This window comes from Heliconius melpomene, chromosome 6 (genome assembly GCF_056956725.1).
Source record: "Heliconius melpomene rosina isolate 202511_hmr_F chromosome 6, ASM5695672v1, whole genome shotgun sequence".
Taxonomy (NCBI): domain Eukaryota; kingdom Metazoa; phylum Arthropoda; class Insecta; order Lepidoptera; family Nymphalidae; genus Heliconius; species Heliconius melpomene.
In genome coordinates this window covers 5,916,498-5,935,167 of record NC_140394.1, presented here as the reverse complement: position 1 = coordinate 5,935,167, position 18,670 = coordinate 5,916,498, and the positions used below count along the sequence as shown (strand labels likewise).

General features: G+C 31.6%; 1 protein-coding gene across 1 annotated transcript; it reads right to left on the bottom strand.

Moving 5' to 3' along the window:
• Positions 1–992: 992 nt before the first annotated feature.
• On the bottom strand, positions 993–12,092 carry LOC146538219 (myrosinase 1-like). The gene is made up of 10 exons (XM_085186257.1): positions 11,951–12,092; positions 11,358–11,491; positions 8,310–8,478; positions 6,847–7,117; positions 6,121–6,256; positions 5,848–5,945; positions 5,589–5,720; positions 2,773–2,946; positions 1,769–2,013; positions 993–1,409 (listed from the first exon to the last, which is right to left on the bottom strand). The coding sequence occupies exons 1-10, from the start codon at positions 12,001–12,003 to the stop codon at positions 1,262–1,264; spliced, it is 1,560 nt and encodes a 519-aa protein (XP_085042383.1). The 5' UTR covers positions 12,004–12,092; the 3' UTR covers positions 993–1,261.
• Positions 12,093–18,670: the final 6,578 nt, after the last annotated feature.

The following is an 18,670-nucleotide window of genomic DNA, read 5'->3' as shown; positions in this document are numbered from 1 at the left end:
TATTATTAGTATACCGTATTTACTTATATTTCAAACATTAATTCGCTCTGGTGTCGAGGCAAAGAGTGGCGTTAGGTTCCGCCACTCAACATGCAATGCCTTTAGCGGAATGGGGGAAGGTTCCCTCTTCCTACCCTGCTGTGTGCGGGATACAGCGATAATATTTTCTTGGGAATAATATTAGAAATTGCTTAGATATTTAGTACCAGACGCCTAGCATGATTTTATCTCCCTGCCAGACACATCCAAACCCTAATAAATGCTAGAGCCTACGTATATAATATAACAAACTTACCACAATAACAGCTTATTAATTACGGATTAATTATTTTTAATAAACTATGTAAGAAATCTGGTATTTGCTCTTAAAATGTTCGTAGGCGCTTATAGCTTACTAGCGAACACGCGCAGCTTCCCCTGCTTATTTGGACTCTTAGGAGTGAATTCTAATAAACCATGAAACACGTAATCAATAATATATTTTTAAGAGTCTAAATTTCAAATTTTATAAAAATCAATGGCGATTTAAAGATTTTTCCATACAAACTTTCAACCCCTATTTCATCCCTTTAGGGTTACTACTATCAGTGGTTACGTTAAAAACATTATTTTGTTGCACCTTGTTTACCTAACAACTGCCAAAGTAAGCACTGAAATGTCTCGCGTATAGCCTTGGCGTATTTTTATCGTGTTTTGACCCACCATAGGGGATTTGAAGTTTCAAAGTTTTTATTAGTGGGTTTCAGGTGTTAAAATATTTCCAATCATCTTGTTTATCGGATGTAGGATATTTTCTATTTAAAAAGAGTTCCATGAAATGAAATGAAAAAAAATAAAGAAAAATTATAACAATAACATAAAAACAACATAGTAAAGCTACTAACTACATTAATAACGCTTGCTGAAAACCGCTTATTTTTATTTTTATGGAATATAACTACTAAGGAAGCAAGAAATAAAAGGCATTATTTATTTTCATTTATTTTACTCGATATTTCTTTTTACATTTGTAAGATAGTGTACTACGTAGTGTTTGTACTAGATTTATAATATTAGGTTAACATATTTGGTTTGATAGCAAAAATAGCCAAGGTAAATTCTTAGGCTTAATTAAATCTAAATTGAATACAGAACTTGGCACGCATTTGTGTAAATCTCGATTATTTGTCGGGGAAAACGAGAACGATTTACTTAATATTGAACTTGGCTCTCATTTTACATTTATATTTTGGTGGGATATTAATATTAGTGTAACTAACACTTATTCTTGAACTTCATTAGTAGTTTTTATATAATCGAAATTAATTCGTTTCGATTTTACAATTTCAGCATAGTTGATAGCTGATAATTTAGGTTTTCTTGTTTTTTCTGGACTTTCAAAGTCGACATGGAAAAGTCCAAATTTGACACTAAAAGAGAATATCATTATTAGGAAATAAGAATACACGCTTATTGACATTATTTTCGAAAATATATGTATGTATGTAACAAGCATTACCTCGGAAACGGAAGTTTTAATACTAGGTTCCCTCTGATACTACGATGTATTATATCATGATGCACTTTAGTATGTTAGTTTTCTTATTAGACGTCTATATTACTTTTGTAATTCCACCGGGCAGAATTCTTACATGACAAAATTGTTATAAACTTGTACCCTACTCAGAATACCCAGAACTTAAAGTTGTAATTTATTCATGTAATCAGAGGAACATAGGGGAATAAGTACCTTCATTTTTTTTTCAGAAACAAAATGAAAAACCCTTACCTATATCCATCCTTCCATTCAAAATCATCCATAAGTGTCCAAGCAAAATAGCCCTCTATATTACATTTGTCTTCATGTATCGCTAACAGAAGTTGGTAGAGATATTTATTGAAATAAGACACTCGAACGTAATCGTTTAATCCCCCAAAATCTGATACTCCGTTCTCAGTTACAATGATTGGTATTTTTGTTCCATAGGTTTTAGTAATCCAATTAAGAAGTTTTCTGAAACCCGGCGGATATACCTAAACATAAAAATAACAATAATTTAAATACAAACAAAGTAAGAAGATGAAAAAACTGTTGTGATGTTACATATTGTGTTCAAGGTTTTCAGTAAATACTTATACTTAAAAAAATAAAATAACTAAGAAATTTTCTATATATATATTTCCTATATATGTCCAAATTTCACGTTTCTACCATCAACAGTTACGGATGTGCGGGCGTCGAGACCTCATTCTGTGGGAACTGATTCTCAATGATTGCTAAAGCTCAATAGAGTAATTTTTTTATTTAAATTTTATATTTGTTACACATAATAGTATAAGAAAAGTATCGACTCGTATACGTTATGGTTTGCGTTAAACTGTTTTTAATTATTTAAGCCTTCTGCTAATATAGCCATATCAAGAAATATCGCTACTAATCTACTGTGTTTTTATTCGAAAAAAATATCGTATTTAAAAGAATAATATTTGTTTATTTTATATCTATCTAGGCGGCAAACGCGAGTTTTGTCCGTAAACCCTGATTTCGAGGGAAATTCTGAATAAAAAGAAATATTATATGGCTCTTCTCTTCTGTTTTTTTGAAGATAGCAAAAATTGTAGAAGACTAACCAGGACAAACAGGAAGACACAAAGAGGAAGACATATATTTCTTTAAATCGTTAACTTGTGATTGAGTATCGTGTAAATAAATTATATTCACTTCAAAACCCATAGTCAGTTTTGAAACCACAGACAGACATTTGTATACAATATTGCTAATTTTATACATACCGATATCCATTCAGCTGCTGGAATTGGCCATTGCGGGTTCTGTTCCATTTTCACGCCTGTGTCGTGCGCTAACGACGGCACGTGCCAGCCGGGTTCCATTGATGATGGAGACATCAAATATGTTGTGTAATGGTTTATTCCAAAGAAATCTGAACTACCGCGAACCATTTCAATCTAAAATAAATATAAAACGTAACTGGCTTCTCCACTAGGTATACAATGTTAAGCTAAAAATAATATAACAATATATATAAGCATTTGCATAGGCAATTAATATCAATTAACTAATATAATAAACGTAAAAAATATCTACTATCCGCGACATTAATAGAAGAAGGAGTAAATATACGACATTTTTAAAAGCTTTTTATTTAACTTGCAATGTATGTATGTGGGTTCGGGTGAAATCTTAGAGCTCAATTTTGAAGTAGATATCGTCAACCGATTGAGCTGAAATTTTGTATACACGTTTACTTTGGATGACAATGCACGATAAAATATGTGACGTCATTCTAAATGTAATATGGCGGACCATGCAAGATGGCGGAATTGTTATTTATAATGTACTTCTACAATATGGATATCAAATGAAAGGACTCGTTGAGAGCAACTCGAAAAATAATGTGATGTCACTCTAAATCCCATAAGGAGGATATTGAAGATAGCCGAGTATCTATTTGGTCTACTTCTACAATATAGATATTAAATGAAATGGGTCGTTGACCGTAACTCTAAAAATAATGTGACGTTATACTAAATCCAATATGGCGGACCATCCAGGATGGCGGAATAGTTATTTTTCATGCACTTGTATATTACGGGTATCAAATGAAAGGGCTTCTTAAGAGCAACTTGAAAAATGATGTGACGTCATTCTATATCTAATAAGGCGGACCATCCAAGATGGCGGAATAGTTATATTTAATGCACTTCTATAATATGGGTATCAAATGAAAGGGCTTCTTGAGAGCAACTTGGGAAATAATGTGACGTCATTCTAAATCCAATATGGGGGACCATCCAAGATGAACGAATAGTTATTATTTTTGCAATTCTGCAATATGGATATCAAATGAAAGGGCTCATTGAGAGCAACTCGAAAAATAATCTAACGTCATTCTAAATCCAATATGGCAGACCATCCAAGATAGCCGAATAGTTAATTTTAGTCTACTTCTACAATATGGATATCTATTGAAAGGGCTCGTTGAGAGTAACTCGAAAAATGTGACGTTTTTCTAAATTCAATATGGCGGAACGTCTAAGATGGCGGAATAGTTATTATTTATGCACATCTGCAATACGGGTATCAAATGAAAGGGCCTGCCGAGAATAATTAGAAAAATAATATGACATCTAGTGTGAGAAACTTTCTTCCTCCTGGCTTAATCCCGGCTATTGCCAGGGTCTGGCTCCCTACTCAACCTACTCCACTTTGCGCGGTCTTTTGAGTCCTCGGTGGTTAGACCATTGGCTCTCATATCCGGCATCACAACATCCAACCAGCGCTTCCTTGGGCGTCCAGGAGGTCTCACTCCAGGAACTGATATAGCAAGGCACTTGCATCCGACATAGTTCTTAGACCGGCGCGTAACGTGGCCAAACCATCTCAGGCGGCGCTCTTGGAGCCCATACGCTACGTCACGGACCCCAAGACTACCTCGAACGAATGTGTTGCGTATGCGGTCAGACCGCGTTACGCCGCACATCCACCTCAGCATCTTCATTTCCGTGACGTGAAGCTCCTGAGTGTACCGAGATAGTGCTGGCCAACATTCGCTGCCGTATAAAAGAACCGGTCGTATGATGCTCTTGTATATCAGGCCCTTGAGCTTGGCGATTTTCTTCGGTCACAGACCACACCAGTGACCTCCCACCATTTGGCCCAGGCAGCACTTATCCGGCCATGGACATCGTGATCGATGCCTCCAGAGTCGTGCATAACGGATCCAAGGTACCTGAACTTTTCTGACTTAACGGCTGGCTCAGGACCTATAGGGATCGTGCTCGAGTCCGGGCTCCCGCAGGCCATGTACTCGGTCTTCGACACATTTAGTTTAAGACCGCCGTTCTCAAGCGTACCCTTCCAGAGGTTCACTTTACGCTCCAGCGTCAGTCGGTTCTCGTCAATGAGTGCTATGTCGTCGGCATACATCATCAGCCATGGAGGCTGCATTGAATAAGAACGGACTAAGAGTCGAGCCCTGGTGAACCCCCATTGTAATCGGGAAGGGTCTAGTGTCGCCAATAGCATTCCTAACCATAGAAGAGGAATCGAGGTACATGTCTCTAGTGTGAGAAACCTAGCCAGTGGTAACTAAAAAGTAAAAAATAAATTATAAGCAAAAAATCATTTTTAGAAAAAGCTTTTATTTAAACGCTTTAAAAAGGAGAAAATAAAATTTCTCTTTTAAATTTTAACTATCAACTCATAGCCTCATTGTACACAATTTATATGATCACTTGTCGCGTTAATCAATATTTAATTAAATTGAAACTTTAAAAATTAAAACTTAGCACATTTTACATAATTAAATTAGCACTAGTTTAGTTACACAAGTAAATCGGGCGACAAGCTTTTATGATCATATAAATTGTGTACAATGAGGCTATGAGTTGATAGTTAAAATTTAAAAGAGAAATTTTATTTTCTCCTTTTTAAAGCGTTTAAATAAAAGCTTTTTCTAAAAATGATTTTTTGCTTATAATTTATTATTAATAGGTACAAGGGGTGAATTTTACCAATTTCATATCGTAACGACTTAAATCTATTTATTGGTGAAAAGAGTTGAGAGATATGAGAAGAGTATACTTACTTCCTCGGGAGTGAAAACTGGTAAACGTGATCTCGGATATCCTTGATGTAAGCTAAAATTATCTATTCTTTCTCGAACTAGATCTGGATAATTTCCTTCTGCTGAGTAAATCGGATGGGCGTATAACCCTAGCTGTATAAAGAAACATATAAACTTCCACATATAATAATTTCTTACATATATTATTTTTAAAGATAACTTTTCAAAATTTTGTAGTAATAAAGGATTGTTAATTCACATGTAAATATTATATACTTACATGCATTTGCAAATATCGCTCTGCAGCTTCTTGGTCTTGTTTCTTATTTCCATCTTTTGGCTCCGCCCAATATGAATCTAACGTTATTCCAACTCTGCCTAAAATTTTAAAATTTGTTAATCTTAATATTAATATAAATAACCTCCTACAAAATATTAAAAAAATAATTAATTAAAGACAGAGTTGGGGAATAGAAAAGCTTTTTATAAAATTTTAAAAAAACGTAAATTCTACTGAACTGAGAAAAATCAAGAACATAAACATATTAAATACCTTTTTGTTTCTCTCTAAATTCTTTATTATATAAATGATAAACTCGGGCGTGCCCCAAGAGCATGTAATGCGTACATAAGTATTCAGCAATACCATGGAAGTTTATTGCAGGGACAAAGTAATCACCGCCATAACCCTGGAAAATAATATGATTTTAATATAATGATACTCTATGTATAATGTAAATTTAAAAACAAATTGTCAGATAATTTTTAATTTTCCAATTTGTTCTTCACACGACACATAATTTCGTTACGAATATCCATTAAGCATTCTTGGGTATTGTACAACAAATACGAAAGCACATTTTTTTTTTCACGCTATATCCCGCACATTATGTGTTGAGTGGTGGCACCAATCATCAGCACACAATGCCTCTACTATTTGGAAAATGGAAAACGGAAGTGTTTAATAGGAACGGAGTATCTTAAGACGAGGCTCCCTCTGCCTACCCTGTTGTATACGAAATATAGTGTCGAGCTAAAAAAATATTTTACATATCAATTTGAGTTAATAAGTTATGAGTAGGAATTTATTTGATAAATTTATTTCATTGACCACAAGTTTCATGGTTTATTATAATTCGCCCCTTAAACGAAAAATAAGTTCATAAATATATTTCATTAATATTCGTATAGTTCAAGCGGGCGAAGCCGCCCGAATCCGCTAGTATTATATATACGAGTATGTACAGAATTGATATACATAATATGAGAATAAACTTACGCTACTACAATGTTGATGCGGTTCATTCATAGTTGTCCAAGTCTTTACAACATCACCATACAACTTAAAGACCACTCTCGCGTAGTCTTCAAAGTAATCTACCATTTTTGGATTACTCCACCCCCCCAGGTCCATTAGGGATGTCGGCAAGTCCCAGTGGTAGAGCGTGACTACGGGCGTAATGTTGACTCTTAACAGCTCTTCGAAAAGGTTACGATAGTATTTGACACCTTTTTCATTTATGTAATTGTCAGATCCGTAAGGCAATATCCTGTTAAAACAATATTTAAATTTTAGTTTTTGCTTACAAAACTGCCAACGTTGTGACGTAGCATTTACGAAGTAAGCTTTTCCAAGTAAAATACTTCATTTACATTATAATCAATATAAATAATGTAAATGAAGCAATTTGCGTCTACGCATTTGCGTACCAAGAAATATTTATAAATTTCAAAGAGCTATTTTATCACACATTAATAAATCTATAATTACGAATTTTATTAAGAATTGGTATTTTTTTGTATACAGAAACTAATTTATATATAAAAATATCATTTTGCAAGAGTGAATGCTATTTATAAAATATATTTTTTTTTTCCACACTTGGGAGATAGAAATCTAGAAACTATTTAGACTATCTAGACTTATTTAGAAATCGTATAAAAATCGATAGTAGCGAGATTTGTAATGAGTATTTTTAGTCGAAACGGCCAGAAACTTTTAACATGGTGCTCAATAGAACCAGCTAAACTGTTAAAAGTTTGAGTAGTAGCACTCTACTACTTGAGTTGAGTTGAACTTGAGTTTAACAATAAAAAATATGCGTTAAATTAAGATCCTTCTTCGTTTATTTTATTGGTTAAAAATACAACAGAAAAAAATAAAATATTGATAATCATATGAGATGAACAAAGATAAGATAAACACTATCAATAAATTATAGGTACAAGTAACGTAAAGGTTGCTTATTTTTTTTTTGGGGAATATTTATATTGTTATAGCTTTGAGATTTAGAAAAAGTCCATTTACTGAATGATTTAGTCACAGTGGGTAGTAAATAGATATTCAAAAATAATTATTAAATTGACAATTCGTCAAAAATATAATCTTTTAAACTATAATCTGTAGATGATTAAAAAGAATATGTAAAATTTTAAGTATCTTATTTATTTAGTTGTTTTTTTTAAATGAGTCATTTATTTTAAAAGACTAACTAGCCTGAACGTCATTGTAATTTAAACAGATCTAAAGGTGGGCGCTTATGTTTCATAGGTTACTTTTAAGTTTTTATGACAAGTATTAAATCATCAGTCGTGCTCGGAAAGCCATAAACTAAGAAATTCACTGAACTGAACAAAACTTACAAAAACTTATGTAGTGTTTATTTTTACTTACTAGGGTTTTAGTCTATTGCGAATAAGACGTTATTTTCAGTATATCTAATTCAAATTGATAAAGCTCACCTCGGCCACGACAGTGACAAGCGATAGTATTTAACTCCGAGAGACTTCACTATTATGACATCCTTCTTATATCGATGATAAGAATCAGCGGCAACGTCTCCGTTAGAGCCATCTACAGTGAATTCTGGATGTTTATGTAAATAAGTATCCCACATATTTTCACCTTTTCCTGTAAATTTATGAAAAATATAATATGTTTAATGTATATTATTCAGGAACTAGCAGCCGACTCGCAGCTTCACACGCTTAAACTATTATGTTATTTAACATTATTGAGGGAAAATTGATTGACTATTTTACTACGGCTTCTCTAATATTGACCAAACACACGTAACATGAGTCAAAATGACTCACTTGCAAAACGTTTACATATCTTTCTTTACAACTTTTTTGGGTCAAAATTACCCTCCCTTGTTTATTTCAATCAATTTTTGAATATAACAGTTATATTAATTTACTTTCCCAAGAAATTAAAATCACAGTTAGTGGTAAAACATATTACACTTTTTTAATTGAAAGTTAATAATCTATATATATAAAAGGACTTGTCCTCACTGACTGAGGTAAGACGCACGCACAGCCGTAACCGCTGATGATAGAAACGTGAAATTTAGACAGATATTTTCTTTCGTTATCTGGACATCCACTAAGAAGGGATTTTGAAAAATTTTAATCCTAAAGGGGTGAAATAGGGGCTTAAAGTTTGTATGGAAAAATTTTTAAATCGGCACCGATTTTTATAAAATTAGAAATTTAGATTTTTAAAAGTATTTAATTGAACACGTGTTTCATCGTTTTCTAGAATTCTCCCCCTAAGGGTGCAAATAAGGGGTTGAAAGTTTGTATGGAAAAATCTTTAAGTGGCCACCGATTTTTATAAAATTTAAAAGTTAGACTCTTAAAAGTATTTAATTGAACACATATTTCATGGTTTTCTAGAATTATCCTCCTAAGGGTGCAAATAAGGGGTTGAAAGTGTGTATGGACAAATTCTTAAATCGCCACCGATTTTTATGAAATTAGAAATTTAGACTCTTAAAAATACTTAATTGAACATGTGTTACATGGTTTTCTAGAATTCACCCCCTAAGGGTGTAAATAAGGGGTTGAAAGTTTGTATGGAAAAATTTTTAAATCGCCACCGATTTTTATAAAATTTTAAATTTAGACTCTTAAAAATATTTCTTTGAACACATGTTTCATGGGTTATTAGAATTCTAAAAAATACGCAAGCGAAGCTGCGCGCGTCCGCTAGTAATTACATAATTGTAAAGATCTTTTTATTTCAGTTACGTCTCTAAATATACTAAAATGTTGCTTCTAGTAAAAATATATCAAGTACATTTTTATCACAAAATAAAATACTTAAGAAAGAAAAACAATAGGGTGTAATCGCTATTTTTGTTTAGATGGCCGTTTCTTATCCCCAAAAAGCATAAATTATTCGTAACGCTCCAATATTAAAGACAAGTGCCACTTTCTTAATTTTTAACATTCTTATATTTCAAATTTTATTAATAGAAATAAAATACAATACCACGAAAAATTCAAAAGGTTTTATTTTTCTTTAAAAAATAAGAAAAGTGTTTCGGTATAGTTTTCAGAATCTTTCAACTAATAAGCAAATTTTACATTGAATCTCATTTAATTACGCTTGTCTTGAATAATTGAACAAGTGTTTCATCTTAGGTAGGCCTTGTTATTGGTCCAACGGCCGGATCCTTTAGAAAGAGGTCTTCGTTTGTACAGGGCTAATTTCCGATAGCATAATAATTCAATTGTGTTTGATAATTTCCCAATACCATAAGTTCCCAATACCATAAGTTCTTTAGATTCTATACAGATTCTATATTTCATATAAGCACAAGTAATTGACAATTATCGACACATTTGTTTTTTTTTTAATGTCACCCTATATCCCGCACACAACAGGGTAAGCTGAGGGAACCTAGTGTCAAGGCACTCTGTTCTAGCGAATGCCTCCAGAATTACGCGTAAAGCGGTTTTACGCGTAATTCTGGAGGCATTGCGTGTAGAGTGCTGGAACTAAACTAACTAAGCGAAGAAAATGGAAATATTGAATATTTAAGTTCCTCGAGTGAGAATCGAATCCGCAACAGTCACTTTATTTATCGATACTAAACTATACGCTAATTCTGACATATAACATAATCACTTTCATCCTCCATTTTATTTGAACACGGAAAATGAAAGTCATATTTTATCAAAGTAAGCCAATTATATAGCGTTAAAGTACATTGTATTGTTCACTATTATCTTTACAACAGCTGTTTACATTAAGTCTATGTTATGAAATGCTATTTTTTATTGTTGATTGTTTAACTAATTTTGTTATGAAAAAAAGAAATTTCTTATTTCAATAAATGGTGCCTCTAAACATTTTTTCTCCTATTTATGTACAGATATCCACAACAATTATTCTTATCTAAAATATGTTTATATTGATTTACTTTATATTTTAAGAAAAAAGCTATCCTCTGAAAAATAATTATGACAAAAACCCAGACTAATAACAACATAAGGATTTCCAAAACAACACCGAATTTTTTTTCGTATTAAATCAGCAAGAAACATCCCACCGAAAATGTTTATTCTATTTTATTACAAGATGATTGTATTCTGCCCATACAATCCGTCTCGCTCGATAATTAGGTGTCGATTACTGGGCTACGATGTTGAAAAATGGAGACTCTCCATTGACTCTATTTTTCTCTCGCCTGAATAACATAAGATAGACGCAAATTTAATCTAAGGATTTTTCTTACTATTTTTTATTTTATTCCCGAGTGACTAATACGCAAAAGTTCAGAAATCCTATGTTCAGTGAGGCCACGACTCGTCGACCATACTATATACTGTTATACGTTATATACAAAATTATTAATTTTAAGTCTTAAAAAGATTGAATAATGTATTTGTCCATTTTAGGGAAAATTCATGAATTTCGTAAAATCTATTCTTATTATTAAAATCTCTTATTCTTTCAAAATTTTAACTTTTGAATTATATTTTAGTTCATAGACTTACCATCTTCATTCCAACCGCCTTCAATTTGAAACGCAGCCGTCGCCACCCCAAACATAAAATCATTCGGAAACGTGTAGTTGCTCACCTCATTACTACTAACGAACGAGCTCACTCCTTTTGTTATACATAATAAACTGAAAAAGATATAAAATTATGTGTAACATTTTAACTCGTAATATAAAAAATGTTTATTTTGTTTAAAACGTACAAATTTCTTTAATATTTACGGGCCTTTACTTTATGGTAGTGTTAAGATATTTTAAACTTAAATAAGATCATTATAATTAATAATAGTTTTGTATGCATTATCGCTTATCGATAAATTTTGAATAAATAATTTATTTTAGATGGAGATTTAATACAACAAGAACATTTATTCATAAGTATGCCTATTAATAATTAAAGTTAAAATATAAAAAAGTAAGCATGTATAATAATTATAAAATCACAATTCACTTATTATAATTTTAACATTTCTTACATAAATAAAAAATAATAAATAAAAAATAGTTGTTTAATAATATCACACATTAATAACGTGTTATTATAAAACTTTATACTGAGAAAATAAACGTTTTTTTATTTTATTTTACCTGAAATAAGCTATAATAGCAACACTATAGACGACTCTACTCCGGCTCTGCATTTTGAAAACTAAAATACAGCACCTGTCTATGAGACAACTTAATATATAATAATAATTGTAATTTTACGCAAAACAACCTTCCACTTAGGGAATCTCATTATGATTTACTCCTAATATATTTTTGCTTCACGATGTATCGCGCATATAGGGTAGGTATATCTCTTAGAGTAGACAGAGGGAATCTAGTGCTAAGATACTCCGTTACCGTTGAGGCGCTTCTGTTTACCATTTTCACCAAATTCTGGAAAAAATTATCCTCTCATTTGAGGCTAATAACAGTTCCCCAAAACAAGAGAGGTTGGAATTTCTTTAGGCAGTTAATGCTCTATTAGATCGTGGCTAATATTTGACTTACTTAATATCTCTATCTATTGTTCTTACGGCTGGTTGATTTTTTTGAAATTAAGACATTAAAAAACGTGACAAATAAATCGAATATAAGTAAGAAATAGTGACGAATATTTCGTTATAAAATAAACTAGAAGTAAAAAACCGTAAAATTTGTGACGTCAAAACGATTATTCTCTGACAAAACAATATCTATTCTATTTATATATCATTCCTGTGCTCCCAGCTTCTTGGGCCAATTTTAAAGATTGTTGTTGTTCTTTGTTTAAGATGTTCTTATTAGTGCTGAACTAGCACGTAGGTCAGCACTAATCATTGCGTCAACATCACGTAAATTTAAAGATCCCTTCAAGTAAGGATATAATTTGCAATTCACATAGACATATGTCACGCTTCACACTTATGTCACGATGATTACAATTAAAATAAATAGCATATTTTAAGCGTAACTGTGCTAAGAAAATAACAAAAAACGTTAAATGAATAGACAGACAAATATTATGTATCTACATCGGTATACACAACGTAATATAAAATAATCATAATTTTAAAATTTCTAGGCATATTGTATAGCAACCTTGAACAAAAATAAATACTGGATGCGTGTTATCTTAAAAATTGTTGACCAAATGAGTTAATTAAAAAACGAAGGCTTATAAAATTAATATAAATTTCTTATCGTTTTAAAAATCCGGCAAACTATGCAATTAGTATTTTGATAGTTGCCGGTCTCTAGTAGAAGTCATTTGCAAAACTTGTATAGGATTGAATTTGAATAAATTTCTTGTTCACAATTATCGATTAGATATGAATAAAATTCATATACGGAAGTAATAATTATAATTATATATTTACGTAATTTTTACCCTTTATTTACATAAAAGGTATTTATAGATACAGGCCGAGGTTAGGTCGTCGTTGCGCAGAGGCACAAGGTGTGACTGTAACGCGACGGTTATGGGTTCGATTCCCCCTCAAGGGAATGAATAATAATTATTATTTTTTTTATTTCTTTGCTCTGGCAACAAAGCAAAAGCTAGGTCTTGAGTTCCTCCATTCAACGCGCATACCTTTCTTTCCCTTTGCCTACCCTGTTCTATGTGGGATACAGCGTATTAAAAATACTAAAATCTTTTCGCAGTTTTTTTGTATTTTTTTTTTATTTGGTTACAATAAAATTATATTCAATAACGGAAATTATTTTAATTATACAAACATTTTTTCTCGTAAGTAAATAAAAATAACAGAAGTTACTTGATGTAACTGAAAAAACATTAAATATTTCAATTTCTAGTGTCTCGTTTATAACAATTATGTTTCAAGGCTCAGAGTTTTAAACACAAAGACATTTTAAAACCGCACATGAATCAATAATGTCATAATGTAACAATTTATACATATAAATATAATTGAAATGTCTGTCTGTGATTAGAAATTATTGAGATTTACAAGCGAATATAGATAGCTATTTACACGATACTAAAAGTTTGTTTGTCTGTCTTTCTATTTGTTTGTGAGGGTTAATCTCTGGAACAGCTAAACATTTTTATAAAATTATTACATTTTTATCTATTTGAGATGATGATTATCTAATTATTCATGAATTATGCAGCAGTGGCGCAGAGGAACTGTAAACGTGACAGATGTGGGTTCGGTTCCCACTCTAGGAAATTAAATACACAATATTTTCATTTCCTGACTCTGGTAACAAGGCAAAGCGCGCTTCCAAAATTAAAAAAAAAATATATAAAAGAAAATAAAATATATCTGAAATTAAATCAAATCAGTTTCACGGCAGAGGGAACCGTAGTGTTATAACACTCTGTTCCGCACGTTCCACCGAATTCTGGAGGCATTGCGACACCGGAGCGAAGAAATGTAAATATAAATTTATAAAAATATTTAATTTCCTCGAGTCGGGATCGAACCCATAATCAGTCGATTTTGCAGCACACTTTGTGTCTGCACCACGATTGGGTAAAATATATAGGACTATCGTTATTGAAAGAATTATTTTTGGGTCACTTAAACCAGGTGTATAATATTAGAATAATAAAGACATAAATTACAGAATGGTAAAGGCGGGTGTTTGTGACTCGCCCCCGTGTGAAACAGGTATAAATCAAAGAGGGGGAGTTCAAATAATGATTTATATTAACTCTTCCTTTTATTTACTTGAATTGGGTTAATAATGGAGTTCCAGTTTGCGTAGAAAATTTAATAAGGTATGTCCGCTAATTGTGACATTGATAGATTCTAATCTGAAATATTTGCTGTCGTATTACATAGAGTTCATTACTTTATGCTTGACTTAGTAATGTTGTTATAATGTTTTCAAATAGAATAAGATGTAACGTCATAGGAAAGAACACATTTGGTGAAAAATTGCATACTTTTACGAATTATAAATTAATTTTTAACAAAAAGAAAAACCGACTTCTAACAACGTACTAAAAAGTGAAAAATAATTATATAAAAATTTTATAATTTTGAAGTCGGTGTCAAACTAATGCTACAACACCCTTACTACAATATTTAATTACTAAGCCTGTTTGTTTTACTTGGCACCGACTTCAAAATTATAAAATCTTTATATAATTATTTTTCACTTTTTAGTTCGTTGTTAGAAGTCGGTTTTTCTTTTTATTAAAAATTAATTTATTTTACAATTTTTAGTGATGGGTAGATCTTAAAATGATGCTTCTTGAACGAGTGGTGATGGTGGTGGTAGTGGTTGTCAACGAGAGGTTGTGATTGTTCTATGTAAAACTTCATTTGATTAGCTATTATTTTTGTGCAAAGTTACATTTTGGTATATTGACAAGAACATACATAAAAAGTATTCGGGTGAATTCGGAATCTCCCTTTTTTGAAATTGGTTGAAAATGAGAACATCCTCTTTTTTGAGATTGGTTGAAAAGAAATGCAACGGTCAGGAATCTCACTTCTGACATCAATTTAAAAAGTTTTTGCTTGTAACTAACTATTAGAGTAAAATCCAATTTTTACCAAAAAAAACAAACTTTCTCAATTTTCTCCGGATTCCATAATCGAAACCTAACTAAACTTTCACCAAATTATCCTTGAAGTGTATCCTTTCAAATAAAAAAGAATCATCAAAATCGGTTGGCGCGACATTGAGTTATTCGTCTATTTGTCGCGCACATGCCTAATGCAAATTTAAGACTTATGTGATTTTCTCATAGATATCATTGTCAGACATGGACCAAAAAAAAATGGGACTATTCGGGAAGCTTCACCTTTCAAACAAAAAAAAAATTTCAAAATCGGTTCACCCAGTCAAAAGTTATGAGGTAACAAACATAAAAAAAAAAAATACAGTCGAATTGATAACCTCCTTTTCTTACAGAAGTCGGTTAAAAATGAATTATTATCACTGAATTATCATTATTTTGCATAATACAAAGAATTTTACTTAAAATAAATAATTGAAAATTATTTTTTCCATTTAGTAACATTTATTTGTACTCGTAAATCAACACACAACTACAAAAATCGACAAATAGAGGCACACTTAAGGCAATTTGAAAAGACAATGTTCATAATATATTATATGGATTAGCTAGGAACAATAAAACAATACTAGTTCTGTTCTTTAATTATGACGTTTCGAGCGTGACAGTTGAGGACGTAATCACTTCACTAATGTCACGCTTAATGGAGAACAGCACACGAAGAAGGCTGTATTACGGGTACGGTACTAAATGATAAGAGCAAAATATAATATTTTATAAATAAAATTTAAACATTTGACATCATATTTAGATTTTAAATATTGAACATTGATAAACAACATAATTATTAAGTCGGAATTGTTTTAAAAAGAAACTAATTTTTTCTTTTTTTACATATAAATGATTACATAGAAGAATTTCGCGGAAAGTATGGAGCGGAGATTCTTAACACTGCCTACTCTGCTACGCGCAGGGTAAAGCGAGAACCTGAACAAAAAATATATAGAGACATGTGTGAAAATATGAGAATGTCATATATTTTTTTAAAAGTTTTATCCAGGAGTAAATGAGGGTAGTACAATAATTTTACCGTAAAAATAGTTCCATAATAGAAACTTAGTCTTGGCAACTATCCAAAACCATTAATTACCAACTTTTGATGACTTCGAATAACACACGCTTTATAACTTGCTGGACATTTTCAATTAAAAGTAATTGTTTTTTTTTTCAAATATATATGTATTTTCAAGATAAAATTATATAGATAACAAGTAACAATGTTTGTATGTATATCTAGTGTTAAGAAACTGGGTTTCCCACTTTCCCTCCTCTGTCTACCATACTGTGTGCGGGATACAGCGTGAAGCTGATTTTATTTGATTTTAGTTTTCCCCGACTGGGAGTTGAACCGACAACCGTCGTGAATATTTTTTTAACTAAATATCCATTGGAGATTTAGATAAAAAAATATTTTTATTTAGCTCGTAAAGGATTACTTTCTTTAAAAGCGTATTGCAGCTAAATCTAAATCGGTACAGTTTTCTTATACATTACTGATTTAAAAGAATTAAAGCTTAATCTTATTATTTTTATCCTAACTGACTGTACTATAGGAATGAACTTCACAATTTTCCTTTGAAAGCTTTCAAAACGCTTTATTTTGCTAATGAAATTTACTTGTAAGCTTCTATCTTATCTTCAAGCCACAATATTTGATTTGAAGACCTAAGATTGGACAGGCAAGGCAAACTTTGTGTTGAATATTATCTATCAAAGGCGTCGAAATTTTATACAATATCCCAAAAAATGCTAAATAATGAAATTGTATATTAGCACAAACGTGCGACTGTAAACGCGTTGGCTGTGGGTTCGATTCCCATTTTCATTTCCTTGCTCTGATAAGATAAGAGTTTAGCTACGCAATGCCTCGAGGATCCGGCGAAAAGTTTCCATTTTCACTTTCACGGAATGAGAGTGATTTAACGAGAAAGGAGAATCTTAACAATAGATTCCTAGATTCTCTCTGCCTACACTGCCATGTGCGGGATACAGCGTAAACCTAAAACAAAGAAAAAAAAAACTTTTATAAAATTAATATAATACTTCTATTTATAGATAGATATAATATTATTAAGCAAATGTTATATTTTCTTAATAATTAATAATAAAGTGTATGAAAAGTCCAAATATTTATAATTGTGTACTTTATAAAATAAAAAAAAGATAAGTTTCCTATAAAATTCAATAAGGTTTGCAGAGATTATTCCGGGATAAAAATGAGTAAATGTTGAAAAATCGGATATAAAAGTCAGTGATGTTTCAGGAAGCATTATAAATTCCAATCTTGCACTTTAGCCCGGCAGTGATGCAGATGGGTGGGAATATCGCAGAGATTTGCATCGGTTGCAAAATTGAGTTATGATAATCCAACTATTAGTCATATTTTTCTTTTAAAAAGAGTATTTTTTTTTTTTTTACAAAGATTATATAATTATTTGATAGTAATTCTAATACGAATGATTACTTTGAATCTCATATGTACTACAGCGCTACTAAAAATAAAAATCTATAAAACATACTTTATTAAGATTTATTAAGTTTAAAATATTTTTTTATAATGCTAAATGTTGTATTAAAATTCATAAATACCACCCGATCCTTTTTTTAAAATTTAAATTAACATAAGACGCCACTCCTGGCGTCTTATGGTAATTTAGGTATGTAGGTTTGTAGGTAGGTAGGTAGGTTTGGGTATAGGCGTGTGAATATAAACGTGTCAGATTGTGGATTCGACTCTCATTTGAAAAAATCAAATATTTAATATTTTGATTCTTCCGGTCTGGTATCGAGGCAGTGTGACGTTGAATTCCACCACTCAACACGCAATGCCTTCAGAGTTCGGCGAAAAGTGAGTAACAGAAGTGGGGAACAGAAGTGTCTTAATAGTAACGGAGCGTAAGACACAGGTTTCCAGCCTACCTTGCCATGTGCGGAATTCAGAGTGAAACAAAAAAAAAATACTATCTTCATATGCATATTCCAGCGTTTTATATTTCCATTACATGATTATTACGCTAAAACATGTAGTCTATCAAAGAAAAAGAAGAAACATGTAACGATAATAAAAGTGAAAAAGATAGAGTACGTACGTTCCGTATAAAAAAACAAAGAACAAATATCGCTTAGCTAAGTTGCAGATTTATATCGCAGTACTACATCACTCGTCTTCCGGAAATAAACTTGTCGGGAAACAGCGCACCGAGTTAGCAATTCACGCTATATTTATGACGGTACAACCTACATCGATTTAGCGTTTTAAAATGTGCTGACTTCTGTTCTGTTTG